A 25112-nucleotide genomic window follows, 5' to 3' on the forward strand; every position below is an offset into this window, starting at 1 on the left:
GTTTAAAATATTTCAACATTGTGCCATATTGTTCCCACAGGGAAATATCAAGAACTAATGCTCATTCTTGCCAGCTTTGAAATTATTATTACTGGTTTTTAAAATAGTTTACACATCTTTGATAATGTATGTAAAAATAATTCAGTGTAAAACCTACCTTGTCTAGTCCTGGATTACAGGTGACATATGCTATTTGAGGTTCAATGGTAGCAAAAATATTTAAGAAGGTGCAATCTTTTAAATTCTGCCCATTATAATCTTCTTTGGGAGACACGTAAGTCTTGCTCCAAGTATACCCCACCAAAACTGGTGGAATATTTACTTGAAATGTTCCACTAATCTGAAAGAATATATCAATATAATCGATTCTGCATGATGAAAATAAACATCAGTCAAATACAACATAGCCCAGCTCAGTCTTCTCCACAGGAGGAAACAGGCTTACATAGATAGGTACGTGTTGGTTCCACTAGTATCTAGTATGTACTTGCGCAAGGATGATCAGGTTCTCCGTGCTGATCTGTTCACAGGTGCCCTGACACCCTGGGTCCCTATCTAATATGGACTATGCAAAGAGGGCAGGAGTAAGAGAGGGATGAAATGAGAAAACAAGTTACCTTAACAGAATGATAAATGCTCTTTAAAAAAAATCTAATTCATGCTCAGAGAAAATGCTAACAGACAATGTTACATTTTGCATTGGGTCTAGAAAGAGAAAAAAATGTAACAGCAGGAAGGACAACCCACAGGTCCACAGGAGGAAGGAGCTTTTGTTACAACAACCCAGGTTTGTCCACCTTTGAAGCTCATATTTTTAACTACCTCTCTCTCCTTGAGTCCAGCGGAGACTGAGAAGCATCTGCAGGGCTTTACAAATGTAGGAAGCCCTGGTACCTCCAACAACTGAAATCTCTATTGCTCTTTATTTGCTGCACTTATGTATACAACATGCTGCCTCGTGACATCTTGTGATTGCATATTATGCAGATACTTCTACTCTCCTGCCTAATAGCCATTCTCTTCTTCTTTCTTACCAACAGTTTTAGGTGGCAACATGACATCCAAGTCACATAAACAAAAGGTAAGAGGTCTGCTGGGCTTTTCTAGTGAAGTGTCTTCTCCTGACATAGGCACTGCCTCTCTGAGCTCCACCCCACCTTCTGTCTGCAGCGTGAATACGAGGCTGGAGGTGCAGTGAACAATTTGCAATCATGAGGATAAAAGCCACATGATAGGGACAGTGGAACAGAAAGACAAAAGTAGCTTGGATTCTTGAAGATATTCTTGAGCTGCTTGCTGCATCTGGCATCCAGATACATTTTTAGGTGAGAGAAATAGACCCCTCAAAGTAGCCACTGTTAGGTTTTCTGTGGCATACGGCTGAATGCAGTACTAATACACACATTAATTTCTTGGGAGTCAAATGCTCTTGTTTTCTTGACAAACTCATCTTTAAGGACTTGGTTCAGAAGTTATCTCCTGTGTAAATAGCTCCCTGATCTTTCATTCTCCTCTTACCCACCCCCAACCCCTCTGAACAACCCCATTTCTCCCTACAAACCAGGAAGATGAAGGTACTCCCAACTGGATCACTGTATCGATCTCATGCCCCTATCAAAGCACTACAACATTATGAGGTTGTACTGAAACGTGAGTTTTCTCCTATAGACAGTGAACTCTATTGCAGTAGAAAATTCATTTCTGAATCTTCTTTATCTGGCATGCCCCTGTAAGTATGTAACAGAGCCCAAATTAGAGTCTAGGCTGGAGTTTTCGTATTTTGTTGCTCAAGTAGGCATATTCTTGCTACATAACCCAGCAGCAGAGCCCTCTGGGAGTATAACTGAGTCAGGTACTAATCATCAATCTCACCATTAACAATAAACAACACTGAGAAGCTGAAGCTCCTGGAGCTTCACAAAGCTCCTGAAGCTCCTGGATGCTCACAAAGCAACATCACTAATCAGAACATTTGCGAACCTGGTCCTATAAAACTATTATATGCAAATATAAATGTTACCTTAAGCCCTAAGGCTAGTTCTCATATTCTTTATCAACAAACACTTTAAAGTTTTAAGAAAAAAATTTGTGGGTGTCCTATTCTAGAGACAGCTAAACCTTCAAACATTCCAACACCCCAATGGCTCTCAAACACAAGATCACTTTAACTGACCTAACATTTTCCAATCACAGATTCTGATTCAAAGACATCAGTAAATGTTTCTATTAGCCAGAGGTAAAAACTTAGAATAATCAGCAAAGAATCATTTTTTATTACCTCAGACTGGTGCAGAAGAGCAGAGAAAGGGAAGACAATGGATCCAAGCCAGTTCTTTCTTACATATGAATGACCACTGCAGCTCCTGAAACAGTGATCCTATTAAAATAAATAATTTTTCTATGACTTACTTTATATCATGCCATGAATAATTTCACAAACTTGTAGGTTAAGTATAAAAAAATCATCCTCTTTTTAAAAAGAAACCAAAGGGTACATAGTGTTGCGGAAAAACGGCGAGGACCGAGAGACTCAAGTGGCACGCAGAGATCAGGGAGAACACAGCTTTATTAGCCGGTGGGCTCAGCGGGATTGTTCCCAAAGACTGAGCACTTACCGGTGTCGGGCGCTTTGTTTTATAGGGTTAGGCCTCCGGGTTGGGGGTGAAATCTGGCCAGGATGCCGGGGAGGTCCGTCCCTAACAGCTGTAATTGCTCAACATTGTTTTGACGGGGAGGCCTCTAACTACGGTGCCCGCCAGAGACAGCTCCGATTAGTATCGGAGGAGGGGGATGGAGCTCCTAGCAGTGCCCGCTGGAGAAAACGTCCCAACAATAGAAAAGATAAATTTCTCACTTTTTAACTTCTTTAAAAGATAATTGACTATTTAAAGTAAAATAACAACCTGTTGTAGAGTTTATGACAGAGTTATAGCTACTTACATTTTTAGTGTAATATTTTTATTATAGTAGATACTGCTCAGTGCAGCAAACTTTGAAAATACACTAAAGAATATAGAAAAAAGAATGAAACTTATCTAAACTTAACCCCCAATACATCAACACCATTATCAACATCTTAAGATGTTAAATGGTAGTGAAATATTTTTGAATAATGAAGACACATTCAAAGAGGAGGTTGTCATCATGCATGCTTGGTCAATTATAAAAGGAGACTTGGAGTAGAAATTGTGTGGTTGATACAACAATGGTCAAAAATAAGCAGGTTTGCTGACATGGCTAAGTAATTGAATGATACGGCATGTCTATAGGAAAAAGGTGACCCACAAAGCTGCCTCAACTTAAGCCCTTAAAGACCATGAAATTCAGTTTTCTCTGTTTTACCAGTCTTCTGAGCCCAGTTCGTTTTCTAAGAAATGTTTCTCTGTTGAGAAATGATTGCACTGATAGACCAACTCCGATTGCTTGGTAATCATGTTTCTTATCTAGTTTACAGATTGTTTATTTTCCCCAAGGTCCTAATCACCTTTATCATGGGAATTTCAGACTTGCAAGACTGGTTTGATTTCCTTGCTTTCCTATCCCCACTTTAGCCTTGGCCACAGTGTGCCTTGCACTTCTAGGACTTTGTAATTAAAGAAGAAAACAATAGGCCTTCCTGTTAAACAAGAGGCCATCCAACTATGTGCAAAGAGAAATGAATCATTTTGGTCCGTTTAGAATGTTATGACTGATTCTAGGACATGCTTAAGCCCCATCACGGTGAAAATTGGGGAAAAGATATTGTGACACTTAATTTTATGTCAACTTGACTGAGCTAAGGGATGCCCAGATAGCTGGTAAAACATTATTTCTGGGTGTGTCTGTGAAGATGTTACCAAAGAGCACTTGAATCAGAAGAGACTAAGTAAAGATCAGCCCCCACCAAGGTGGGTGATCATCCGATCCTCTGAGGACCCAAATAGAACAAAAAGGTGGAGGAAGGGCAAATTCCCTCTTTCTTCTTGATCTGGGACATCCATCTTCTCCTGCCCTCAGACATCAGAGCTCCTGGTTCCAGGTGGAGTGGGGGGAGCATTTTGGACTCTGGGACTTACACCAGCAGCCTCCCCATTTGCAAGCCTTCAGACTCAGACTAAATTATACCACTGACTTTTCTGGCTCTCCAGCTTGCTGATGGCATGTTGTGGCATATCTCAGCTTCCATGAACCTGTGAGGCAAATCCTATAATAAATCTTCTCTTGTGTATTTCTGTATATCCTGTTCATCCTGTTTCTTTTGGACTAATACAGAAATAATTAAAGGGGGTGAGGGGACATATGCCATGTATGTGGATTGGAAAGATCAATATTGTAAAGATGTCAATTCTAATCAAATTGATCTATATATTCAATCCACCCTAATAAAAATCCTAGCAGGTTTTGTCTTGTTTATGGAAATCAATAAGCTGATTTTAATATTTATATGGAAATGCAAAGAGCTAAGACTAGCCAAAGCAATCCCAAGGAAGAAAAACAAAGCTGAAGGACTTCCAGATATCAAGATTCATAACAAAGCTTTAGTAATGAAGACAGTGTGGTGTCAATACAGTGGTAGATATACAGACTAATAGAACAGAATAGAGAGTACAGAAATAAATCCACATTTATACAGTCAGGAGATTTATGACAAAGGACGACTTTGTAGTGCAGTGGGGAAAGTAATTATCCTTTCCATAAATGTTGCTGTATCAGTTGAATAGCCTTATGGGAGAAAAATTAACCTTGACCCTCTACCTCACAGAAACACAAAAATCCATTCTAGTTGGATTTTAGATCTAAATGTGAAAGGTTAAGTATGCAGCTTTTAGAAGGAACCACAGGATTAATATTTTGATGATGTCAAGTGGGCATATATTTCTTAAACCAAAAAAGTACCAGCACTGCATTGCATTGCACTATATTAAATCAAGAGTTTGTTCATCAAAAGACATATTAAGAAAATAAAAAAGACAAGCCAGAGTGGGAAAAATACTTATAATATGTGTATCTGACAATGTACTCATGCCCAGAATATACAAAGAACTGTTAAACATCAACGAAATAAACTGTATTCACCCCAGTATAAATTCTTGCTTCCATTGTCATAGATTAAATGACCATATAGGCATAGATTTATTTCTATCCTCTCTATTCTGCTCCATTGATCTATGTGTCTGTTTTTATGCCAATACCATGCTGTTTTGATTACTATAGGCTTGTAGTACGATTTGATGTCAGGCAGTGTGATACCTTTCGATTTGTTCTTATTTCTCAAGATTGCTGTGGCTATTTGGGGTCTTTTATGGTTCCATATAAATTTTTGGATTATATTTTCCAGTTCTGTGAAAAATGTTACTGGTAATTTGATAGGGATTGTGTTGAATCTATATATTGCCTTGGGTAGTATGGACACTTTAACTATATTAATTCTTCCTATCCATGAGTGTTGTATGTGTTTCCATTTATTTGTATCGTCTTTAATTTCTCTCTTCAGTGTCTTATAATTTTCTGAATACAGGTCTTTTACTTCCTTAGTTAAATTTATTCCTAAGTATTTTATTGTTTTTGAAGCAATTGTAAATGGGACTATTTTCTTAATTTCTTCTTCTGATAGTTTGTTATTGGTGTATGCAAATGCAATTGATTTCTGAATATTAATTTTGGATCTTGCTACTTTACTAAATTCATTTATCAGTTCTAATAGTTTTTTGGTGGCGTCTTTGGGGTTCTCTACATATAGTATCATGTCATTTGCATATAATGACAATTTTACTTCCTCATCAATAAATCAACAAACAACAAGTGCTGGTGACAATGTGGAGAAAAGGGAACCCTCACGCACTCTTGGTGGGATTGCAGATTGGTGCAACCACTGTGGAAAACTGTATTTCAAAAAATTGAAAATGGAACTACCTTATGAGCCAGCAATTCCACTCTTGGGTATCTATCCAGAGAAATCCAAAACACTAATTCAAAAAAACTATATGCATCCCTATGTTTACTGCAGCGCTATTCACAATAGCCAAGACATGAAAACAACCGAAATGCCCATCAGTAGGCGACTGGATAAAGAAATTGTGGTACATTTATACAATGGAGTATTACTTGGCCATAAAGAAGAATGAAATCTTACCATTTGCAATGACATGGATGGACCTAGAGGGTATTATTCTAAGTGAAATAAGTCAGATGGAGAAAGACAAATACCATATGATCTCACTTATATGTAGAAACTAAAGAACAGACTAACCGAACAAACTAAACAGAAGTAGACTGAGAGATATAGAGAAAAAACAGATGGTTGCTAGATGGCAGGAGGGGGTGGGAATGGGGGAGAAGGTAAAGGGATTAGAAAGTACAAATTAGTAGTCACAATATTGCCACAGGGATATGAAAGACAGTTTGGGGTATACAATCAATAATGTAAAGATTTTGTAGGGTGTCAGATGGGCACTTGTCTTATTAGGGAGACCACTTCATGGACTGTGTAGATGCTTGACCACTGCTCTGTACACCTGAAGCTGAATAATAATGAATGGCAAATGTGTGTGTGTGTGTGTGTGTGTGTGTGTGTGTATACACACACAAATATATATATATATTTATATATATATTTAATATATAAATATATGCACAAATATATATACATATATATATTTAATAGCTATATATGATGTCAGAGGGATAGTAGATTGGGGAAGGGGAGTTATCACTTTGTGAGGGGTGTAAATGTCTAACTATTACATTATTTTGTACACCTGAAAAAAAAATCAATGAAAAAAATGGGCAAAATATTTGAAGAAATCTTTCACAAAAGAGAATATTGAGGTGGCCAGTAAACATAGAAAAGTTGCTCAATTTCAGTAGTTATCATGAAAATGCAAATTTAAAACACAAGGTGATATTAATATGGCTGAAATGGAAGAAAAAAACAGACAATGCCAGGTAACGGCAAGGATGTGGAGCAACTAGAACTCTTATAAAGTGCTGCTGGCAGTATAAAGTGACACAATCATTTTGGAGACTGCTTGGCATTGAACTACTAAAACTGAGCATATGCACGATCCAAGAATTAGCAATATCACTCCTAAGTATACATCCAGCAGAAATGCATAGATATATTTCCCAAAGACATGTACGAGTATACTTATATCAGTCTTTTTTATAAGAGCCAACAATTAAAAAGAAGTGAATTTTCTATCAACAGTGGAATGCATAAAAAAGTCGTTGTATATTCCTACAACAATATACTATAGAGCAGTGAGAATCAGTGAGCTATTGCTAAATGCAACCTTATGGATGACTCCCGCAAGCACAATATAAAGAGAAATAATCCATCCACAAATGGATGCCTGTATGAGATTTCAATCCTATAAAGGTCAAAAATCAGCAATACCTATCTATGCTGTTAGAAGATAGTAGTTACTCCTGGGAAGGAAGTGGATTGGAGAGAGCACAAAAGAGGCTTCTTGGGTGATGCTAGCAATATTTGGTTGCTTAATTTGAAGCAATGACATTTTTTTCCCTTTTAGCTTGTTGTCTCTACTATTTATTTTCCCTTGGAGAGGAAAAAAAATATATACCAGAATGAGTTTGTCAATACACATTTAATTCAGCAATTTGGGGTTGAGTCTCTTGGATCTGAATAATCTAAACTTATCTGAAGTGGTTTGTAAACTCGAGAAAAAGCATTTAATTAAAATTAAACCTCAGAAATAAAACACTTTAAAGGGTTTTTTAAAATCATAGTACCTATTATTAAAAACTACAAAAGCCACTTTGGCTACAATGTAATAAAACCAGAATTCAAAATAAAAAGTTTACATTAAAGTCACTCAAACATTTGAAAATGTAAAAACAGTAAAGAATATTAGGTCAAGAAAACTAGAAACATAATAAAAATATACAGAAAATAATAAAAATAAAAATAAGTAACCTAATATAAAAGATAACAGTCTGAGATGTTTTTAGAGATAAATTTATAGTCTTAAACAGTTTCCCTTATTTATGAGAGAGATTGAACAAACTAGATCTTCAACATACTTGGCCAAAATAAATACAAACATCATAACCTTAAGGAAATCAGAGGAAAAAAATTATAAAAATAAAAGCAGAAATAAATGAGTTAGAAAACACAAAATGAATAAATTTTAAGAACAACTTCTATAGTTGGTTCTTTGAAAAATAGGCAAATATCTTCCAAATTAATTCAGGAAAAAATGGGAAGACACACTTGGATAAAGTTAGAAATGAGAAGAGAATAGGTAACAGCAGGTCAAAAATTATAAGAAACTATGCTGAAAATTGCATGCTGATGAATTTTAAAATCTTGAAAAATAACTAATTGTTCTTTTATTAAAAAATTATTTAAACTAACAACCAAGTATTAGATTAGTTTAAGTTCTTTTTTGTGACTACCAGGATTTTTGTTAGTTTCAGCAAACGTAGGCTCCAAATCTGGAACTTTGCCAGCTCCAAATGCAGTTCAGCCCAGCTCTGGCATCCCCAGTGCTAAAAATAGGCCATATATCTGTGGGACTTCCAAGTCTTCAGCTTCCTGCTAGTAAATAACTAATGAAGGGGAGACCCACAGTAAGTAAGAAATAGTTGACACCAAAAAAAAAAAAAAAAGTACAGAGAGAAAAGAGAGGAAAATTGAGGCATAGGAAAAAAACTGCTTTCTGAAGAATAATGATCAATGACAGGCCAAAACCTTCTTCCAACGGGATGGTAATCTTGGAGCTCAGCCTAGCCCTGGTCTTTTATGAGAAAATGGAATGTTTTGGCCCATAATTACCTTGCAACCCAGTCCATGAGAGGAGGGCAAGAATATAACCCTGCCTTTTCTAAGGAGCGATGCCAATATTGTCACTTATAAGTTTGATACCTAAAGCATATGGAACTCATTCAGTAACAACACAAAGCACTTGCAATAATTTAACTGTTAACTGCAATTCACTTCTGGTCAAACTGACCGTTGAGATAATCCACTTTTGAGAGAGAAAGTTTGTTAGGCATTCTTTTGGGTTTTCTAAATTCTATCCTTTATCAGTTTAGATAATCAGAAAACTATCCTTGGTTTAACTCCTTGGAGAATAGCCATCACCAAATTACTGTTTAATATTTTACCCTCAACTTTTATCAAGAGTTGATAGAAAATGTTTTAAAAAGAATGTATGTCCGTATCTCCTGGAAAACCAGGTTATGTTTCTCAGTAGTTCTTACAGAAAGCTCATTGCTGAACCATATTTCAAGGTCTAGTTCAACTTCTCTGAGTCCAATCCTCAATCCCTCCAGGTAGAATTAATTGCTCCTTCAATAGTATTGCCATAGAATTTGACAGACATTTATATTAGCGCATTTAATCAGAGGTCCAAGGGAGGAGGTATAACGGATATGCATTTTTACACTTTTAGTGCAACTTCAACAGGAAGGAAATTAACATTTATGTTAGAGCTTGCTATGGCACTAAGCATGGTGTTAGGAACTTTCATATATCTATGAGAAAGATATTCAGTAATTTTTAAAATTTGATTCAATAGAACTAGTTTTTAGTCCTAGGAATAATTTGGTCTCTTTTACAGAGGTGGTTTATTTTCTTTGATCAGACACTGAGAAATATATAACCCATGTTTGTTTATCTTTTTATCTTGGCTATCAGGAAGCTCACATTTTAATGTAATATTCAATTGCAGACATCTATTTCTCCCAAATTCTTGGTATATTTACCACTCTTCCTTTTCTATGTGGTTTATGACCTCTGTTATTTTTTAACTGACTTGTCATGTCTGATTTTATTTCAAGTTGCCCCGAATTCTTCTCAGAAAATGTTAGAAACAGATATTGTATCTAAAAGCGAATTTACAAATATGTTACTAGACTTAATTCAGTCTGACCTTAGAATTATTTCAACATTATTATAATTATTGTACTTTACCTCATGTTTTTCAATAATACTTTCATCAAAAAGGTTGATATATACATTATCTTTTATTTTAGATAAGCTTGAGAAGCTATAATCATGTCCTGGTGAACTGGAAATAAAAAAAAACATATTTAGAGGCTTAATTTATTTTATGAGAGCATTTTTTATAAAAGATTTTATAATTACCTGTGTTCTTTTATAAAGTATAAACTAAGAAAAAACTATGTGCTTTGAGGATGACTGCTATCTTTCATTAAAGCCAGCATGTGCTTTGTAATTCATTTTATTTATGTCTTAAGATAACTGGCATGAAAAATAAAAATGTTTAAATGTCAAGCAGAAAGACTTTCTACTACAGCCACTCATTGCAAACAAATTATCTGGAGCATGGTGCATTAAGATTTTCCAACTATCTTAAATTCTGCTAGTGTCTCCTAGGTCAACACATAAACTGCTATTTTGCTCTCAGTTAAAAGATACAACTATTTAACCATGGAACTTATTCTGTTTCCCACATTTGTTTTCTCCAACCAGAAACTGGGATAGTGGAGTTCAACTAATAGACAGTGCAAGCTGTCTGCTGATGGCTTTCTTGATTGGATACATTTTGGAGGTAGCAAAAAGGATGGTATAGTATGTCGCCAGCAATGAACTTCCACTCTCACCTCCAATTTGTGCATTGAATCTCAAACTTCTAACAGTTCAGAGAAGTTAAATAACTTGCTTAAGCTAATGCCACCAGCAAGTGAAAGAGCCCTACTGAACCCAATTGTGACTGCCTCTACAGGCCAGGCTCTTTTCACTATACCAACTGCCAATGACATTATTTGTTGAAACTTGTTGCTTAAGAAAGCAGCTAGTATTTCAAAGGATCTCCAACAGTTTGTATAACTTTCTGAGACCTACAGACACAGTGACAACCGAAAAATGTTAGTTGAGTTTAAAGAATAATTTTAAGTTGAAGCTTCCTTATATTTCTAAGTGATAAGTTGACTTCCCTATTCTGTTCCTTCGAGTTCCTTTACATGTTGCAATGGCTAAGACAGGATAGTGGAGGCAATGTATATTTATGATACTATGCTAGCAAGAGAGATGGTAACTGACATCCTCAAGACATTTTTTGACTGTGTCAACTCAAGTCCTATATTATCTTGCATTTTGTATTCTACTCCAACCGTCTATCCTATTTGCATGTGCTTTCTATTTACCAAAATGTCATGTGGGGAAAGGAATAGAGCTCTGGTATCTGAAGCAACAAAAAGCAGTGGCTGACTGGTTTTGCCTTAGCTGAACCCTCTGATCCACTTGGTTGTATTCTAAATGCGTTCTTGGCTTATCTCACTGCTATAATTTCAAGAATGCAAATACTCTGCAGCCTCCTTCTCTTTAGTTCACTTATAAGCTTATTTACCTTATTGGCTATTTTATGTTCTCCTAAATCCATTTATTTAATACAGTATATTTCTTCTAACTCTAGTGTCTAAATTAATATACCAAATATTTCCACACACATAACACATTTTATAGCTTTATAAACCTTTTAACCAAATATATTTTAATATACTAGTTACTTAATATTATACAATATAATTTATTTCCCTTTCAACCAATACTCCTCTTCACACACAGAGTAAAAAAAAGGTTGGGTAAGCAAATATCAGAGAACAAGGCAAAAGAAGAAGTACAATGTCCAGACAGGCAACCAAATAACAAGGGTATTGCTTTAAAAACTCTGGCAAAAGACTCTGAAAATACCATTGAGCCTGTGTGGAATCTGTAAGAATAGACTTGATTTCTGCTAATAGCAAAAGTATCCATAACATCTAAGCTAGTAAAATTCGAAGGTATACTGCTCTATTTGGTTTTTTACTCCCAAGCTGAAACAATGGCATAAACCAGTCTTTTTCTCCTTGCAAATCCTGGTTAGGGTCTGGAGGTTTTCACTTTGAGAATTGGCAGCTGTGAATATTCACATGGTACAATTTTATTCACTGAGATAGGTATTGGAGTAAGGGAATCCTGTCAAAGCTCTTCAGCAAGGAAGAATTGAGGAAGATACTGGTAGTTGGTGATTCTGTGCTCCCACAGCTTGCATCTGGGACCTCGAGGCTGTTCGTTTGTTTGGAAAGTGACTGAATGAGTACAGAATTTCCTGGTTAGAGATTATAGCCAGGACCTCAGTTGTATAATCTTGCAGGAAAGAGAGTGACTGGAAGTTGAAAGGAATAGACACACTGTTTCATCCTGAGAATCAGGACCCACCCACAAAGAGCCAAGGTCAAGAACACAGATGCCGGAGAGAAAAGCAACACCAGAAGCCCAAGGTCCCAGTGACCAAGAGGTTGGCATGCGAGAACCAGGAGAAAATCAGGAGTTACAAAGTCAGAGTGATGCCATCAAAGAACCATGCAAATCGTCAGGAACCACATGATCTGTAGAAAATTGAGGGAGCTGAACGAGATTGGAAGGACAAGGGAGAAAGGGCACAAGGAAAAGAGAAAGGACTTTGGTAATGGATGTGGTTGATAGTCCCTTATATAGGTTTCACTTCAGTGAGAGCTAACGATATATAGGAAGTGAGAACTGAAAATTGCTAATTGAGTTTAGAGAACAATTTTAAGCTCTATGTTTCAAATTTGTTTTAATCAGTGCACTTTATTTCCAATAACAAAAACCTACCTATTTATATATTTATATAGCATCAAATATGAATCTTGAGAAAGAAGAACAAAACTGGACACATCACACTTCCTGATTTCAAACTACATTACAAAGCTATAGTAATCAAAACAGTACAGTACTGGCATAAGACAGATATAAAGGCCAGTGGTATAGACTAGAAAGCCCAGATATAAATCCTTGTGTCTACATCAGGTCAACTGATCCTTGACAAGGGTGCCGGGAAATCACAATGTGGAAAGGAAAATTTCCTCAACAAATGGTGTTAGCTTGTTAGCACTCTTTTTTTAGGAGCTGAGGAAAAATGGACTCCAACTTACATAAAGTCTACTTTAATTTCCTCGTTCCAGCATGGATGAGATCCACTTGCAGTACTGGTTTGGTACACAGTATGTTGAAAGGAAACTTCCACAAAAGGGTGTACAGTATCCTGAAACACATAATAAACATTGACTAGATTTTTGTAATAGTTTATATATCTGATAAAAGGCAGAAGTTAGGAAATGACGTGGTTAGTGGCTGACAACTGGATGGCTTACTTTTTCCAGTTTTCCAAACAACCATTATTCATTCATTCATTCAATAAACATTTATTGGTCCTAGTCAAATCCGGTACTTATAATAGGATCCAAAGATAAATGGAACTTTCCCTTAAGAAGTCTATAGTCTAGGAGGGGAAACTAAACAGGTAAACAATATGAAACAGGAGAAATAAAATAAAACATATAATCAAGATATAATCATTGCTCACGAGAGGGAAGGATTAACTTTCTGCCATGAGGACAAGAAGAGCTTCACAGAAAAAACACTGCTTGAGCTTGAGCTTAGAAATAGTAGTTCCTGTGGCCAATAATATGAAGCGGTGTGGAAGCCATTTCAGGCAAAGGAAGGGACATGTACCTAGGCCTTCTAAAACAAGTCGTAGTATGACACTGCTGTTGGGTGGAAAGAGATGTGGCTGACTGGTAGGTAAGGGTCAGCTCGTTACAGATTTTTGCAGGCATTCTGTGGAGCCTGTAACTTTTCTACGGACCCTGAGAGCAGGAGAGCAGGTAATGAAACTGTGAGAATTACATTTATGAAAAGAGCACCTTCAATGTGCTATGGAAAGTAAATTGGAAGCCCAAGAGATTAGAGATAGAGAGACCAATTAGGCTCCAGTTGCAATTCAGGGCAAACAGAATCAAAACTGCACTTTATAGAAGTGCTAAATACTTACCTCATTTAAGATCTCATCGGAGGCTACCGATTTGATTGTTTCTTTACGTCTGAGGCGAGATATGGATGATACCAAATAAGTAGACATATCCGAGGCTCTTCAGGAAAATCAACAGAGAGATATACACTTTCATTAATTTTAATATTAGTTTTGGTGGAAGGGGCAGATTTTTGCCTATGCTTATGGACATATATAATCCAGTTACTCTGGATTTTACATTTGCTCTGGTTCTTGATGTCATAGGTGGTTAGAGCTTAACATTTGATGATCCTTGCTGTGGAAGGGTGGCCCCTAAATGCTGAAATATGGATTGGATCCATTCTATGATAAAGTATTAACTGGTCCTCAGCAAAAGGAGAAAAATAAGGCAAATGATACTTTAAGATTACATTCTTTCTATTTTTGGTGTTGCAATAGTCTTTCTTTTATAAACTGATGATTATAGAAAATGGTGGTGATTTTATGATGTCATTTCACAAAACAGCCTCTGAAATGTGCATTTGTTTTGAGAATATCAATTCTGTTAATAAATAAGGTTGTAGTTTACAAAAATAGGCAAAATCTTTAAGAAGTTTTTAGTATAGAGATTAGTAGCTAGTAAGCAAACTATTTGTTTTTTATATGCAGACTTCACAGGATGTAGCAAACAAGCAACTAGAGCACATATGTGTTAAACTTAGAGAGGGATACTTAACATTCCTGAGGTACCTGGGTACTGCATATCCATAACATATGAACCATACATGAAATTAAATAGGTAAGAGATACTCGATATTCATGATACACTAAATATACAAGAGAATTTAATACCCACGAGGCCTTGCTTTGGCCACCCTATAGTGATACCCCTTCTGGCCCCACCTATCCTCTGCCCAAGAAACACAAATAAAACCCTTGAGTAGGTTCAGAAGAGATGGGTAAAATCTGATTTTTGCAGAAGTGATCTAAAAATGACAAGTCCAAAACAGAGCCTGCTCTCTCCGGTGTTCTACTTCCAATACTGCAAGGGGCCAGTGGCAGAGGGCAACTGGCCACAGCGGCTTCCCAAGTTTGTACAACAGGGAATAAGGACAAAAGGCATTTATTTGATAAAGCACCTGAAAATATACGTGTTAAAGTCCGTCTCAAACTTCTGAAAACTTTTAATCCATGGCAATGACAGTAAGTTTGACTATCCAAATGAAGATTTCAACTTTCATTTAGTTTCTGTATATGGAGCATTCAGAAAATGCAAAGTTTTACAAATTGGACAGTACGGAAATTTACATTTAAGGTAGAGCTTTTGCAACTCTAAAGCTTGGTGCATATTGCCTTACCTAGTAACTGTTGTTTTCCTGCTAGGAACATTATAAGCCCTCAGTATTCGGACAAGAATCTTAACATCTCCATCACAAATAGTCTCTGCTACCACTTTTTTCCTTTCTTCCCTCTGAGGCTTTAACTTCTTTCGTCGTTCAACAAGCTTACAAAATGCACGTGTCAGCTGGCTAAAGAGTAAAAGTGATCAGCTGCATATACACGAGATAACTTAGTTTTAAAATATATCAATTTTTAAAATTGATCATTATGAATAAGGCCATCTACTTTGAGCCATATTCTCTCCATTGTGGAGAGGAGACAGAGTTGTCTTTAAACCCAAGGAAGGAATCACTCTCTGAGCATAAGAGATGCTATGTTCACTCTCATGTTAAGAGGGAACATGGTTGCTCCATGCTCTTTGGGTATATGGTCCAAGAAAAGATAAGGGAATGGAGAGGTAATTCCACGAAACATGATGTTCTTTCACAATTTTTTTTTTTTTCAGGAATCATTCTCTTAAAAGTGGTTAGAAACTCAACTTTTTTACATGGATCTGAAATAGGAGTTAGTTACGCACGCTGCCAATCTTGGTAACATACACCCATGAAATTATAGCCTTATGGTCACCTCCATTTCCCCCAAAGACTGAAAATAAAACACAATAGATATCAGCATCCTAAACCAATTAAAACTTTATTGGTAATTGTAGGAACCTGCCAGTGGCCCAGGGGGGTTTCCCAGAAACATGGCATCCTTGCTCCTGCTCCTCCCGCTATGTTTCACAGATAGGACAGTATGAGAATTGAATTACTCCAGCACGGGCTCCCCCAGCAGCTCCCTGTGGCTCACAGTGCCCTTGTAGGGCTGAGGATTCAGCTTTGAAAGGGACAGATGACAAGCTTAGTGTGTGGTGCTACCAGCCATGACTTTTCCATCAGCAGTCTCAGGACAGGAAAATCTTAGGGAAAAACTAATCTGGCACAAAAGTATTTATTTTTTCTTTTCTTGCCTTAAAAAAATTATCAATAAGGAGAGGGTTAAAAACTAAAATACTATACAAGTAAAAACACATATATAGATATGTCAAAAATGCAATATTAAAATGACCAAATATATGTTAAGTCATTATATTTCACTTCATGCTGTGTAACTGCATCTTTTGACATGTAACATAATTAATATAAAGAACTTATTAGAGGACTTTGAAGGTATTAGCTTAAAGCTTTATATTTCATACTTAATAATAATTTTAGTATGTACCTTGTAGATACAATTTCTTCATAATCAGCCACAATATCTGATAAGTTAAATTTGCTAATTTTGACAATTCTTTTCATGATCATCTTTCTCATCTAAAAAAAAAAAATTTAATGTATAGTTTATATTTTAAGATCAAGTATTTACAATGCTATTGGTGCCACTATTTTTTACCCCTAATTTTTGCAAGCAATGAATGGAAAGGGGAATAGGATAAGTGAATTTATGGTTCTCTTTGCTTCCATTATCAAAATCATTCCTATGTTCACATTAATAACACTAAAGCAAGTTTTTTCCTTCTACTTTTTAAGGTCCTTCCACATCCCTTTCATCTTAAACTCTGTTCTTATCTCTTTTCCCACCTAACTCATAGCTCCCACGGACAGAACCAGTCTTCCCCAAAGGAGATTACCCTGTGAATGAATGCATTTCTGTAAAAGCCACTTGTAATGGGTATGAATCTTGATCACCTTTCTGTATCTCCTTTGAGTCAATCCTATCCTGACTTTAAGCTCCTTTATCCCTTTGTCCCCTGAACTGCTGTGGTCTACAACATTATGAGTTACTAGTAAAAGTAAGGATTCTAGCAAAATGCTGGCATATTTCTCAAACTGAATTTTTAGGGTCAAAAATACTATTATTTCTGACAACATAGATGGATCTTGAGATTCTTATGCTACTAAGCAAGTCAGAAAAAGTCAAGAACCATATGACTTCACTCATATGTGGGATATAAATCTGAAAACAAAGGAACAAAACAAACAAAGAAACAAAAACTCATAGACACAGACAACAGTTTAGTGGGGGAGGGAAGAGGGAGTGGTAGAAGACGGAAAAGGGTATCAAATGTATGGTGATGGAAGGAGAACTGACATACACAATATGATACATAGATGATGTATTATAGAAATGTACACTTGAAACCTATATAATTTTACTAACTATTGTCACCCCAATAAATTTAATAAAATAAGAGAGATAGGAAGTCTTCAATGTTCATGTTTAAACAGAAAAGGTTGGAATGTGCATTAATAATGAGCTTGCTGTGCAGCAATAATGTAGATAAACAGTGTACATTTACAGATGGTAAGTAGCTAACTCTGTAAAGGAAGCGAACAGAAGAGAAAACCCCTCAGTGATCAGAAAGAAGTGATTAGTAAGTAGATTGGATCATCTGACTCTCTGGGAAGAGTATAGTACCATACATCCAGCCGACCAGTTTTCACAAAAGTAAATGCAAACGTATTGATAATACTATTTTGTTGTTGCTACCTTTTTCAGAAAATTGGCAGAATTAATCCTTTGTGCAATAATAGAATTCATATCTGAAATGGACATATCCTTCTCTATTTCATTTTCACATTCCTAAACAGAGAATCAAATTAGTTTTACTTCTTGAATGTTAAAACAGTTCAGGTATGACATGCAGCAATAAAATATTAAATATTCATTTCAGTTTTGAAATAGTTAATAGTTCATGTGTAGGACACATTGGCATTGACAGAAAGAAACACTTCTTTTAGATTCTCCCACTGAGAATTAGCTTAAGAACAGTTAATGATGGTATTTTGTTTGCTCCTAGGATGAGATTCATTCATCTTTTAAAATAGAGCAATGACTGAGAAAAATTTCTAACTGGGGAAATTATGAGAAAATGTGAAGAAGATTGAAAAATATTCTTCATGCATGCATTTACCTGGCAATCACTAAAAACAAAACAAATTGGAAGTAGCAGAGTATCATGGTTAAGAGAATGGGCTTTGGAGGCATACAGTCCTGGGGTCAAGTTGGCCCTGCCATTTATTAACTGTGTGGTTTGGGGAAAAGTTGATTGCTGCAGACTTCAGTTTCCTCTTTTGTAATAATAATAATAATACCACTTATGTCACAGGATTGTCATGAGACAAACTGAAACAAAATCTGAAAAGGGCATGGCACATAGAAATTAGTCAATATGTACTGACTATCATCAATTACTTTAATTTTACATCCAGCAGTTGGGATAAGATTATTTATCGGGATGTTTCACCTGTATAGTTTAGACTAAATCTGCATCTGTTATATCTGCATTTGTGGGATACATTGCTAGTGCACATGGAAATCATTTTCCATTATAGATATTAAAGACTATACAAAAATAATAAAGTAAATACTTTAGAACTTTCAGTCACATTACAACAAACACTATTATTTTGTTCTAATTATCCACAAGAAATCTTGAAATTAATTTTGTTGGCAAGTAATGACTTTTACTTAAGAGTATATTATATTAATATTTCTATCACTTTATTTACTTTTTAAAGTATTAATTTATAGGAGTTAAATACTTTGGATATTGGGGCGTCCAGTTGGATCAATGGTTAGAGCTCAGTGCTCATAACACAAGTTTGATTCCCACGTGGGCCAGTGAGCTGTGCCCTCCACAACTAGACTGAAAACAACGACTTGACATGGAGCTGATGGGTCCTGGAAAAACACACAGTTCCCTAATATTCCCCAATAAAAATTTTAAAAAAATACTTTGGATATTAATTTTTGTTATGTGTATCGCAAATATCTTTTCCTAATCTGTGGGGTTTTAATTTTAATATTATCAAATTATTCATCTTCTTCTTTATAATTTATGCATTGTGTGTTTCGTTTAAGAAATACTTTTCCACCCCAAGATTAAGATATCCATTTAAAGTTGGCTTTTCACATGTAATCTTCATTTCACATGGTATTTCTTTCTTTTGTGAGGTCTGAAGCTAATTTTAGCTCTTTTTACATGGATGACTAATTAATCATTCCAGAATCACTTAATGGATAGTCCATTCTTTTTCAACTGATTTGTAATGATATCTCTGTCAAATATATAGTCTCTCTATATGCATAATAAGTCTGTTTTGAGGCCCTCTGTTCTATTTCACAGGTTTTGTAGAATTGCCTTACTACATTTACAGATTAATTTGGGGAAAATTGGCATCTTACAATGTTGAGCTTCCTATCAGTAAACATTTATTCAGGTTCTTTTTCACATCATTCAAAATGTTTTACAATTTTCTTCATTAAGTTCCTGCACATGTTTTGTTAAATATATTCTTACGTATCTTAGAGTTTTTATTGCTATTGCAAGGGGTATCTTTATTAAGTTACATTTTTAGTGGGTTTTGACTGGTGTATAGAATGCTCTTTATTTTTTGTCTTTAATTTTTCCTCAAATTTTTCAAACAGAGAAAATTAGAAAGAATGTTAAAATCCATATCCCCACCATCTAGATTAAGTAATTAATATTTTGCTGTATTTACTTAATCTTTCTTGTATTTATTTATTTATTTGGGCTAAAATATCTCAAAATAAATTACAGACATCATGACACTTTATTCCTAAATAAATACTTCAGCATGAATCTCCAAAACCTAAAAACATAATTCTACACAACCACAATACCATAATTATAAAGAAAATTAACAATTTCCCAATATAATCTAATACTCAACCCATATCCGAATTTTACCAAGTGCTGTTTTTCCCCCCCAAACCAGAATCTAATTAAAGATCATGTATTGCCTTTTGTTAAATCTGTTTAGTCTCTTTTAATCTAGAATACTCTGCCTTTTAATCTAGAATACTCTGCTTTTTAAAAAATGATGACATTTTTAAGAGGTCAAAATAGTTGTTGTACTGGATAGCTAGTTGTCCCACATTCCAAATTTGGCTGACGGTTTCCTTATGGGGCCTTTAACTTGTTTCTCTATTCTTCATATTTCTTGTAAACAAATTAAAGTCTTAATTTAATTCAGATTACACTTTTTTTTTGGCAAGAGTACTTCATATATAATGCTGCATATTTCATAAATTGTATCATATTAAAAGGCAATAATGTATGGTTGTCCTTTATTAATGTATTAGTTTTCTATTGCTGCCATAACAAAATATCACAAATTTAGTGCCTTCCAAAAACACAAATTTATTATCTCACAGTTCTGTGGATGAGAAGTCCAGGTTGTCAGAGCTGGTTTCTATGCTCTAGGTTTCATAAGGCTGATATCAAGGTGTTGGCCAGGAGTTCGTACTGGAGGCTCTGGGAAAAACCTGTATCCAAGCTCATTTAGATTGTTGGCAGAATCCAGTACCTTGTGGTTATAGGACTGAAGTCTCATTTCCTTGCTGGGACCCACCCTTATCTTCTACCGTGGTTCCCCAAAATTAATACCGGGTCTTATACTGCATTTCCCCAAAAATTAGACCGGGTCTCATATTAATTTTTGCTCCAAAAGACGCATTAGGGCCTATTTTCAGGGGATGTCTTATTTTTTCATGTACAACAATCTACATGTATTCAAATATAGCTATGTCATCTTCTTCTGGAACATCATTATAAAGTACTAAATGCGTCCATCTGGCTGACGACCTTAACTGGGGTTTATTTTCGGGGAAACACGGTAGGAGCCTTTCTCCAGCATTTGCAGGTGGCCTTTAAATCTCAGAGCCAGCAACTACAGGTTCAATCCTTCTCATAATTGGAATCTCACTTCTCTTGCTGCTGCAGCTTTCTTTTGCTCCCAGCTGGAAAAATTTGTCTGCTTTTAAAGGCTCATATAATTAGATTAGGGCCACCCAGATAATCTCCCTATTTTCAGCAATGTAACATAACATATTCACAGGGTCTGGAGATTAGAGAGTAGACATCTTTAGGGAGCCATTATTCTGTTGTCCACAATTAGTAAGATTAAGTTGGATCATTGAGTCAAGATGGTGACATCTACATTTCTCCATTGTAGAGGTACAATTTTCCTTTTGCAATAAAAGTAATTATTCATTTTTAAAGGTGGATATTATATTCAATGAATTTATTAGTTGTTGCAGTTTGTTGTAGAGTCTCTTGTTTTCCATGTAGACAAATGTATTTTCTGCAAAAAAGGACAGTTCGTCTCTTCTTTACAATTCTAATTTCCTTCTTTTCCTTTCCTCCATTTTAGCTTAATGCATTGGCACTTACTGGAAGAAATGATAGTGGGCATCCTTATGTTGTTGAAAGTAATGGGGAAACTGATGTTTCCATTAAGTGTACTATTTGTGTAGGAGTCCATGAAGAAAAATATTTTTGATCATGATCCTTACATTAAACTCAGTTTCAGAGCCATACAGATAATAGGGTATTGAATCACAGTCAAGGGGTAAAGTATAAGAAATAGAGTTTCCAAAATGTGGGAAAGCTGGAGATAGAGAATTTGCTCAGTGACACCTGGCCACTTGCTCTATTTCTTCTATTTCTTCTCTTGAAGGATGATTACGGCCTTAGTAACCTTGACTTGGGTTCAAGAACCAGAAGAGTTCAATGTTTGTAAACATTCCTTTAAATAGAAGTGCATTTACCATGTAAGTATTAATTCTTTTTGGGGTGGTGATGTGAACCTTGCTGTTATATAGGTTTTTTGTTTTTGTTTTTGTTTTGTTTTGTTTTGTTTGTTTAGCTATGGCAAACTCCTATTCTGTGTGGGCATGTCACAAGAAGCTTACTCCCTATCAGGGTACCAGAGCCCAGGAAAAACCAACATCAAAATTTGTTGCAGCTGTTCTATACTATGTCCTGCCCTGCCTCTATATGTTTCTGCATCTCTGGCTAATTAAATCTGAATGTTAGTCCAATCATCCAGTGGATGTGAAGGTGGTCCCTTCTAGTTTCTCCCTTCACTCCTTCAATTCTACAATTAACCTCAAACGCTTCTTTTCAATGCAGTTTACATCACCGGAAAAATCCAAAATGCTGAAACATTTTTTTCTTTTTAAAATACTTGTTTTTATTATTAACTATCAAGCATATCGAAAATGTGTGAATGACCATCACTCAGCTTTAATTAATCCAAACCTTTCTCACATTTGATGGTTTTTAATGAAGTAACACATTACTGATACTATTGAAGCGTTCCCTGTGTTCACCTCAATCCCATTTTTCTCCTATCTCTCTGGAGGTAAACAAGACAGATTTTGGTATTTATTATTCTCTTACATGCTTTCACACTTTTAGTATCTGTGTATACATCAGTCTTTGTTTTGCATGTTCTAAAACTACCAAATCTTATCACATAGCACATGTTACTTGGCCATCTTAATTCAGCATTGTTTTTCAGATGTAGTCAAATTAACACACGTACTTTGTATTAATTCATTTTAATAGCCAAATACTACAAATATACCAGGATTTAGCCATTTTCTAACGGACATTGATTATTTCTGGGTTTTACAATTAAAAACAATTAAACACAATACTGCAATGAACTTTCTGTACTCCTGTTGAGTACATATGCCAAGAATTCCTGTAGAATGTAATACCCAGAGACTGGGTTCATTTATAGCATCTTCAGGTAAAACAGTTGTTGCCAAACCACTCTCCAACATATAACTTAAATTTTACTGCCACCAGGATAGAAAGCCCATTGCTCTAGACCAGCAACATGTGGAAGTGTCAGGGTTTTTTTGTTTTGTTTGATTTTTGCCTATCTGCTGGCATCTCAGTGTTGTTTTAATGTGTAATTCTTTGATTACAAGTGAAATTAAGCATGTTTCCATGTGAGTGACTACTCAGGGGTCCTCATCTGTGAACTGGCCATTCATATCTTTGATCATTTTCTTGATTATATGGAATCCTTTGCCAATTACATGGCATGTAAACGTAAGTTTGAATTTTACTATACACAGATGTATCAGTCTTGCCTTTTTGTATTTATGTCTATTCCAATGTCATATTCTTTGCTTTTCTATAGGTTTAAAATTCTCCTTTTCATTTATAGATCTTTAATCCATTCTTCCTAACATACGGAGTCTGGATACACTGACGGCACAATTTGTGCTTACATACCTTTCTTCTTGAACCATCTCTTACTTAGCAAACTCAAGTGCTATGGTTACTACAATTGGTTATTTCTACAGGAATTAACTCTTACAATCCACTATTTTAAGACTAGTAGTGTACTAGTAAATGTTTAACAACCAGTTCTCTGGGAATGGGAGGGCAAGCCCCAATTTGTAGCATTTGCTGATTTATGGTATATATAGTCCTCCAGCAACAAATTTAAAGCAATCAACATGAAGTCATTGAAGGTGGAGTTGGGAAGAGGCACACAACAGGCTCCCAATGGCTGGTGATGGCAAGCTCCAGCACACCACCTCCACACAGCATAAGACTAATTTTTCTTTTTTTCCCTCCCTCACATTTTAAAGTTCCTGAAATTGAGGCGTGCTTTATAATCAATGTGTAAGTTTAATGTGGTAGTGTTTCTCTCTCTTATCTCCATAAGGTGCTTTTAAATTGGTGATGCATTTCACACTAGCAAAAATACAGTATTTACATAAATGTATAATATACCTACAGGATTTTGGCTGTGAAATAGGTTGTTTGTACAAAACTAAGTTGTAAAATCTAGGTACGGACTTTCTGGAATTTGGGAAATCAGTACATTTTTAATGCCTAAAGAAAGAATGGAGGAGAATCTGTCTATAGATTATCGTTTTAAAAAAAAAAGAAAAAAGAAAGAAATTAAGACAGATTTAAAGCAGCAAAATATTAACTTGTCATATAATAAGTCATATTCAAATAGAAACTAAATACCTGGAAGAGTAAATCTGGAATCTCTCTGTCATAGAGGGGTATTTGCTGCAGTGGGAAAACATCTAATAGACCTGCATTTCTAAGTTGCAATATCTGGAAACGTTTACTCTTTTTTATTTCCTCTTCAGAAACAAAGTTAAATTCATCTTGCAACTGTTCAAGACGAAAATACTTAGGAATATCTTGCCCTTTGTGTTTCATGTACTGTAAAACATAAAGTAATATTTACTTAAAATATTAATTTTTTCTAAATTAAAGAATTATTTCAAAATACTGTTTTTCCCCCTCAACTGTGAAATGTGGGAGTTGGCATATAATAAAGAAATGGAGCAACTGACTCTGTAGAGAGATTCTGAAAAATACAGAATCCAGCCTACCTGGCTCCCAAACTTTTCCTGGTCATAACTTATAAAGAAAATGAAAACATTGGTGTTGCACATTGGTGTTGCATTGGTGTTGAAATATGAGACTGTTTGATTCTGGTTGCTCTAAGAGTTGAGAGAGGATCATTATACTTATAAGTAATTCAGCACATCAGTTGGAAAACTTTGATCTAGGAAAACTTAATTGCAATATCTATTTATGCATTGCTTTATTCAATAAATGCAAGTGAAAGTACATGGTCCATGCAAGGAAGAGTGCGAGTTGCCATAAGAGAGACAAAGATTTATTAGCTGTAGTTCCACAAGGAAGGATAAAGCACATGAACGAATAACTACCATGGAGGAGTATAAGGCGATAGAGCTCAGGAAATAGAATATATTTACAGTATTGATATTTGCTTACCATAATAAACTTACCATTTTATAACTTACCATAATAAATTCCATTAAATCAGAATATTCTGGATTATTTGGGTCAACTCTGACTTCATTTGCCCACTGAAAAAGCTTCTGTGTATTAACGAGCCATGGAATTTCGGGAACACTTCTTGCATCTACATTCCTTAACACACTAACACAGAGAAAACTAGTTGGTGAATTTGCATCCAATATGCAGGTTTTACTCGTCCATCTGTTATACAGGGCAAAACCTACCCATTTCAGGTATTTAAAGATAAAACCTATCCATCCCCAGCATTTAAGGATAACATAGAAGTTTAGATACGTGTTCTCTTCTGGTTCTTTTCATGTTCTAACTTGTAGCACAGCATTTTGATACAT

The 25112-nt window shown here is 35.5% G+C and overlaps 1 protein-coding gene across 1 annotated transcript in view; it reads right to left on the minus strand.

Annotated features, from left to right (window-relative positions):
• CC2D2B (coiled-coil and C2 domain containing 2B) overlaps positions 1-25112 on the minus strand; it is an 81624-nt gene that overhangs the window by 21323 nt on the left and 35189 nt on the right. The window contains exons 16-25 of the mRNA XM_033129970.1: positions 24765-24903; positions 23950-24153; positions 17631-17723; positions 16362-16453; positions 15119-15289; positions 13803-13899; positions 12904-13013; positions 9917-10013; positions 2279-2377; positions 158-340 (exon numbers count right to left, since the gene is read on the minus strand). Coding sequence (XP_032985861.1) covers positions 158-340; positions 2279-2377; positions 9917-10013; positions 12904-13013; positions 13803-13899; positions 15119-15289; positions 16362-16453; positions 17631-17723; positions 23950-24153; positions 24765-24903 — 1285 coding nt within the window. The remainder of the gene's footprint in view (positions 1-157; positions 341-2278; positions 2378-9916; positions 10014-12903; positions 13014-13802; positions 13900-15118; positions 15290-16361; positions 16454-17630; positions 17724-23949; positions 24154-24764; positions 24904-25112) is intronic.

The sequence above is a fragment of the Rhinolophus ferrumequinum genome, chromosome 16 (genome assembly GCF_004115265.2).
Source record: "Rhinolophus ferrumequinum isolate MPI-CBG mRhiFer1 chromosome 16, mRhiFer1_v1.p, whole genome shotgun sequence".
Lineage (NCBI taxonomy): Eukaryota > Metazoa > Chordata > Mammalia > Chiroptera > Rhinolophidae > Rhinolophus > Rhinolophus ferrumequinum.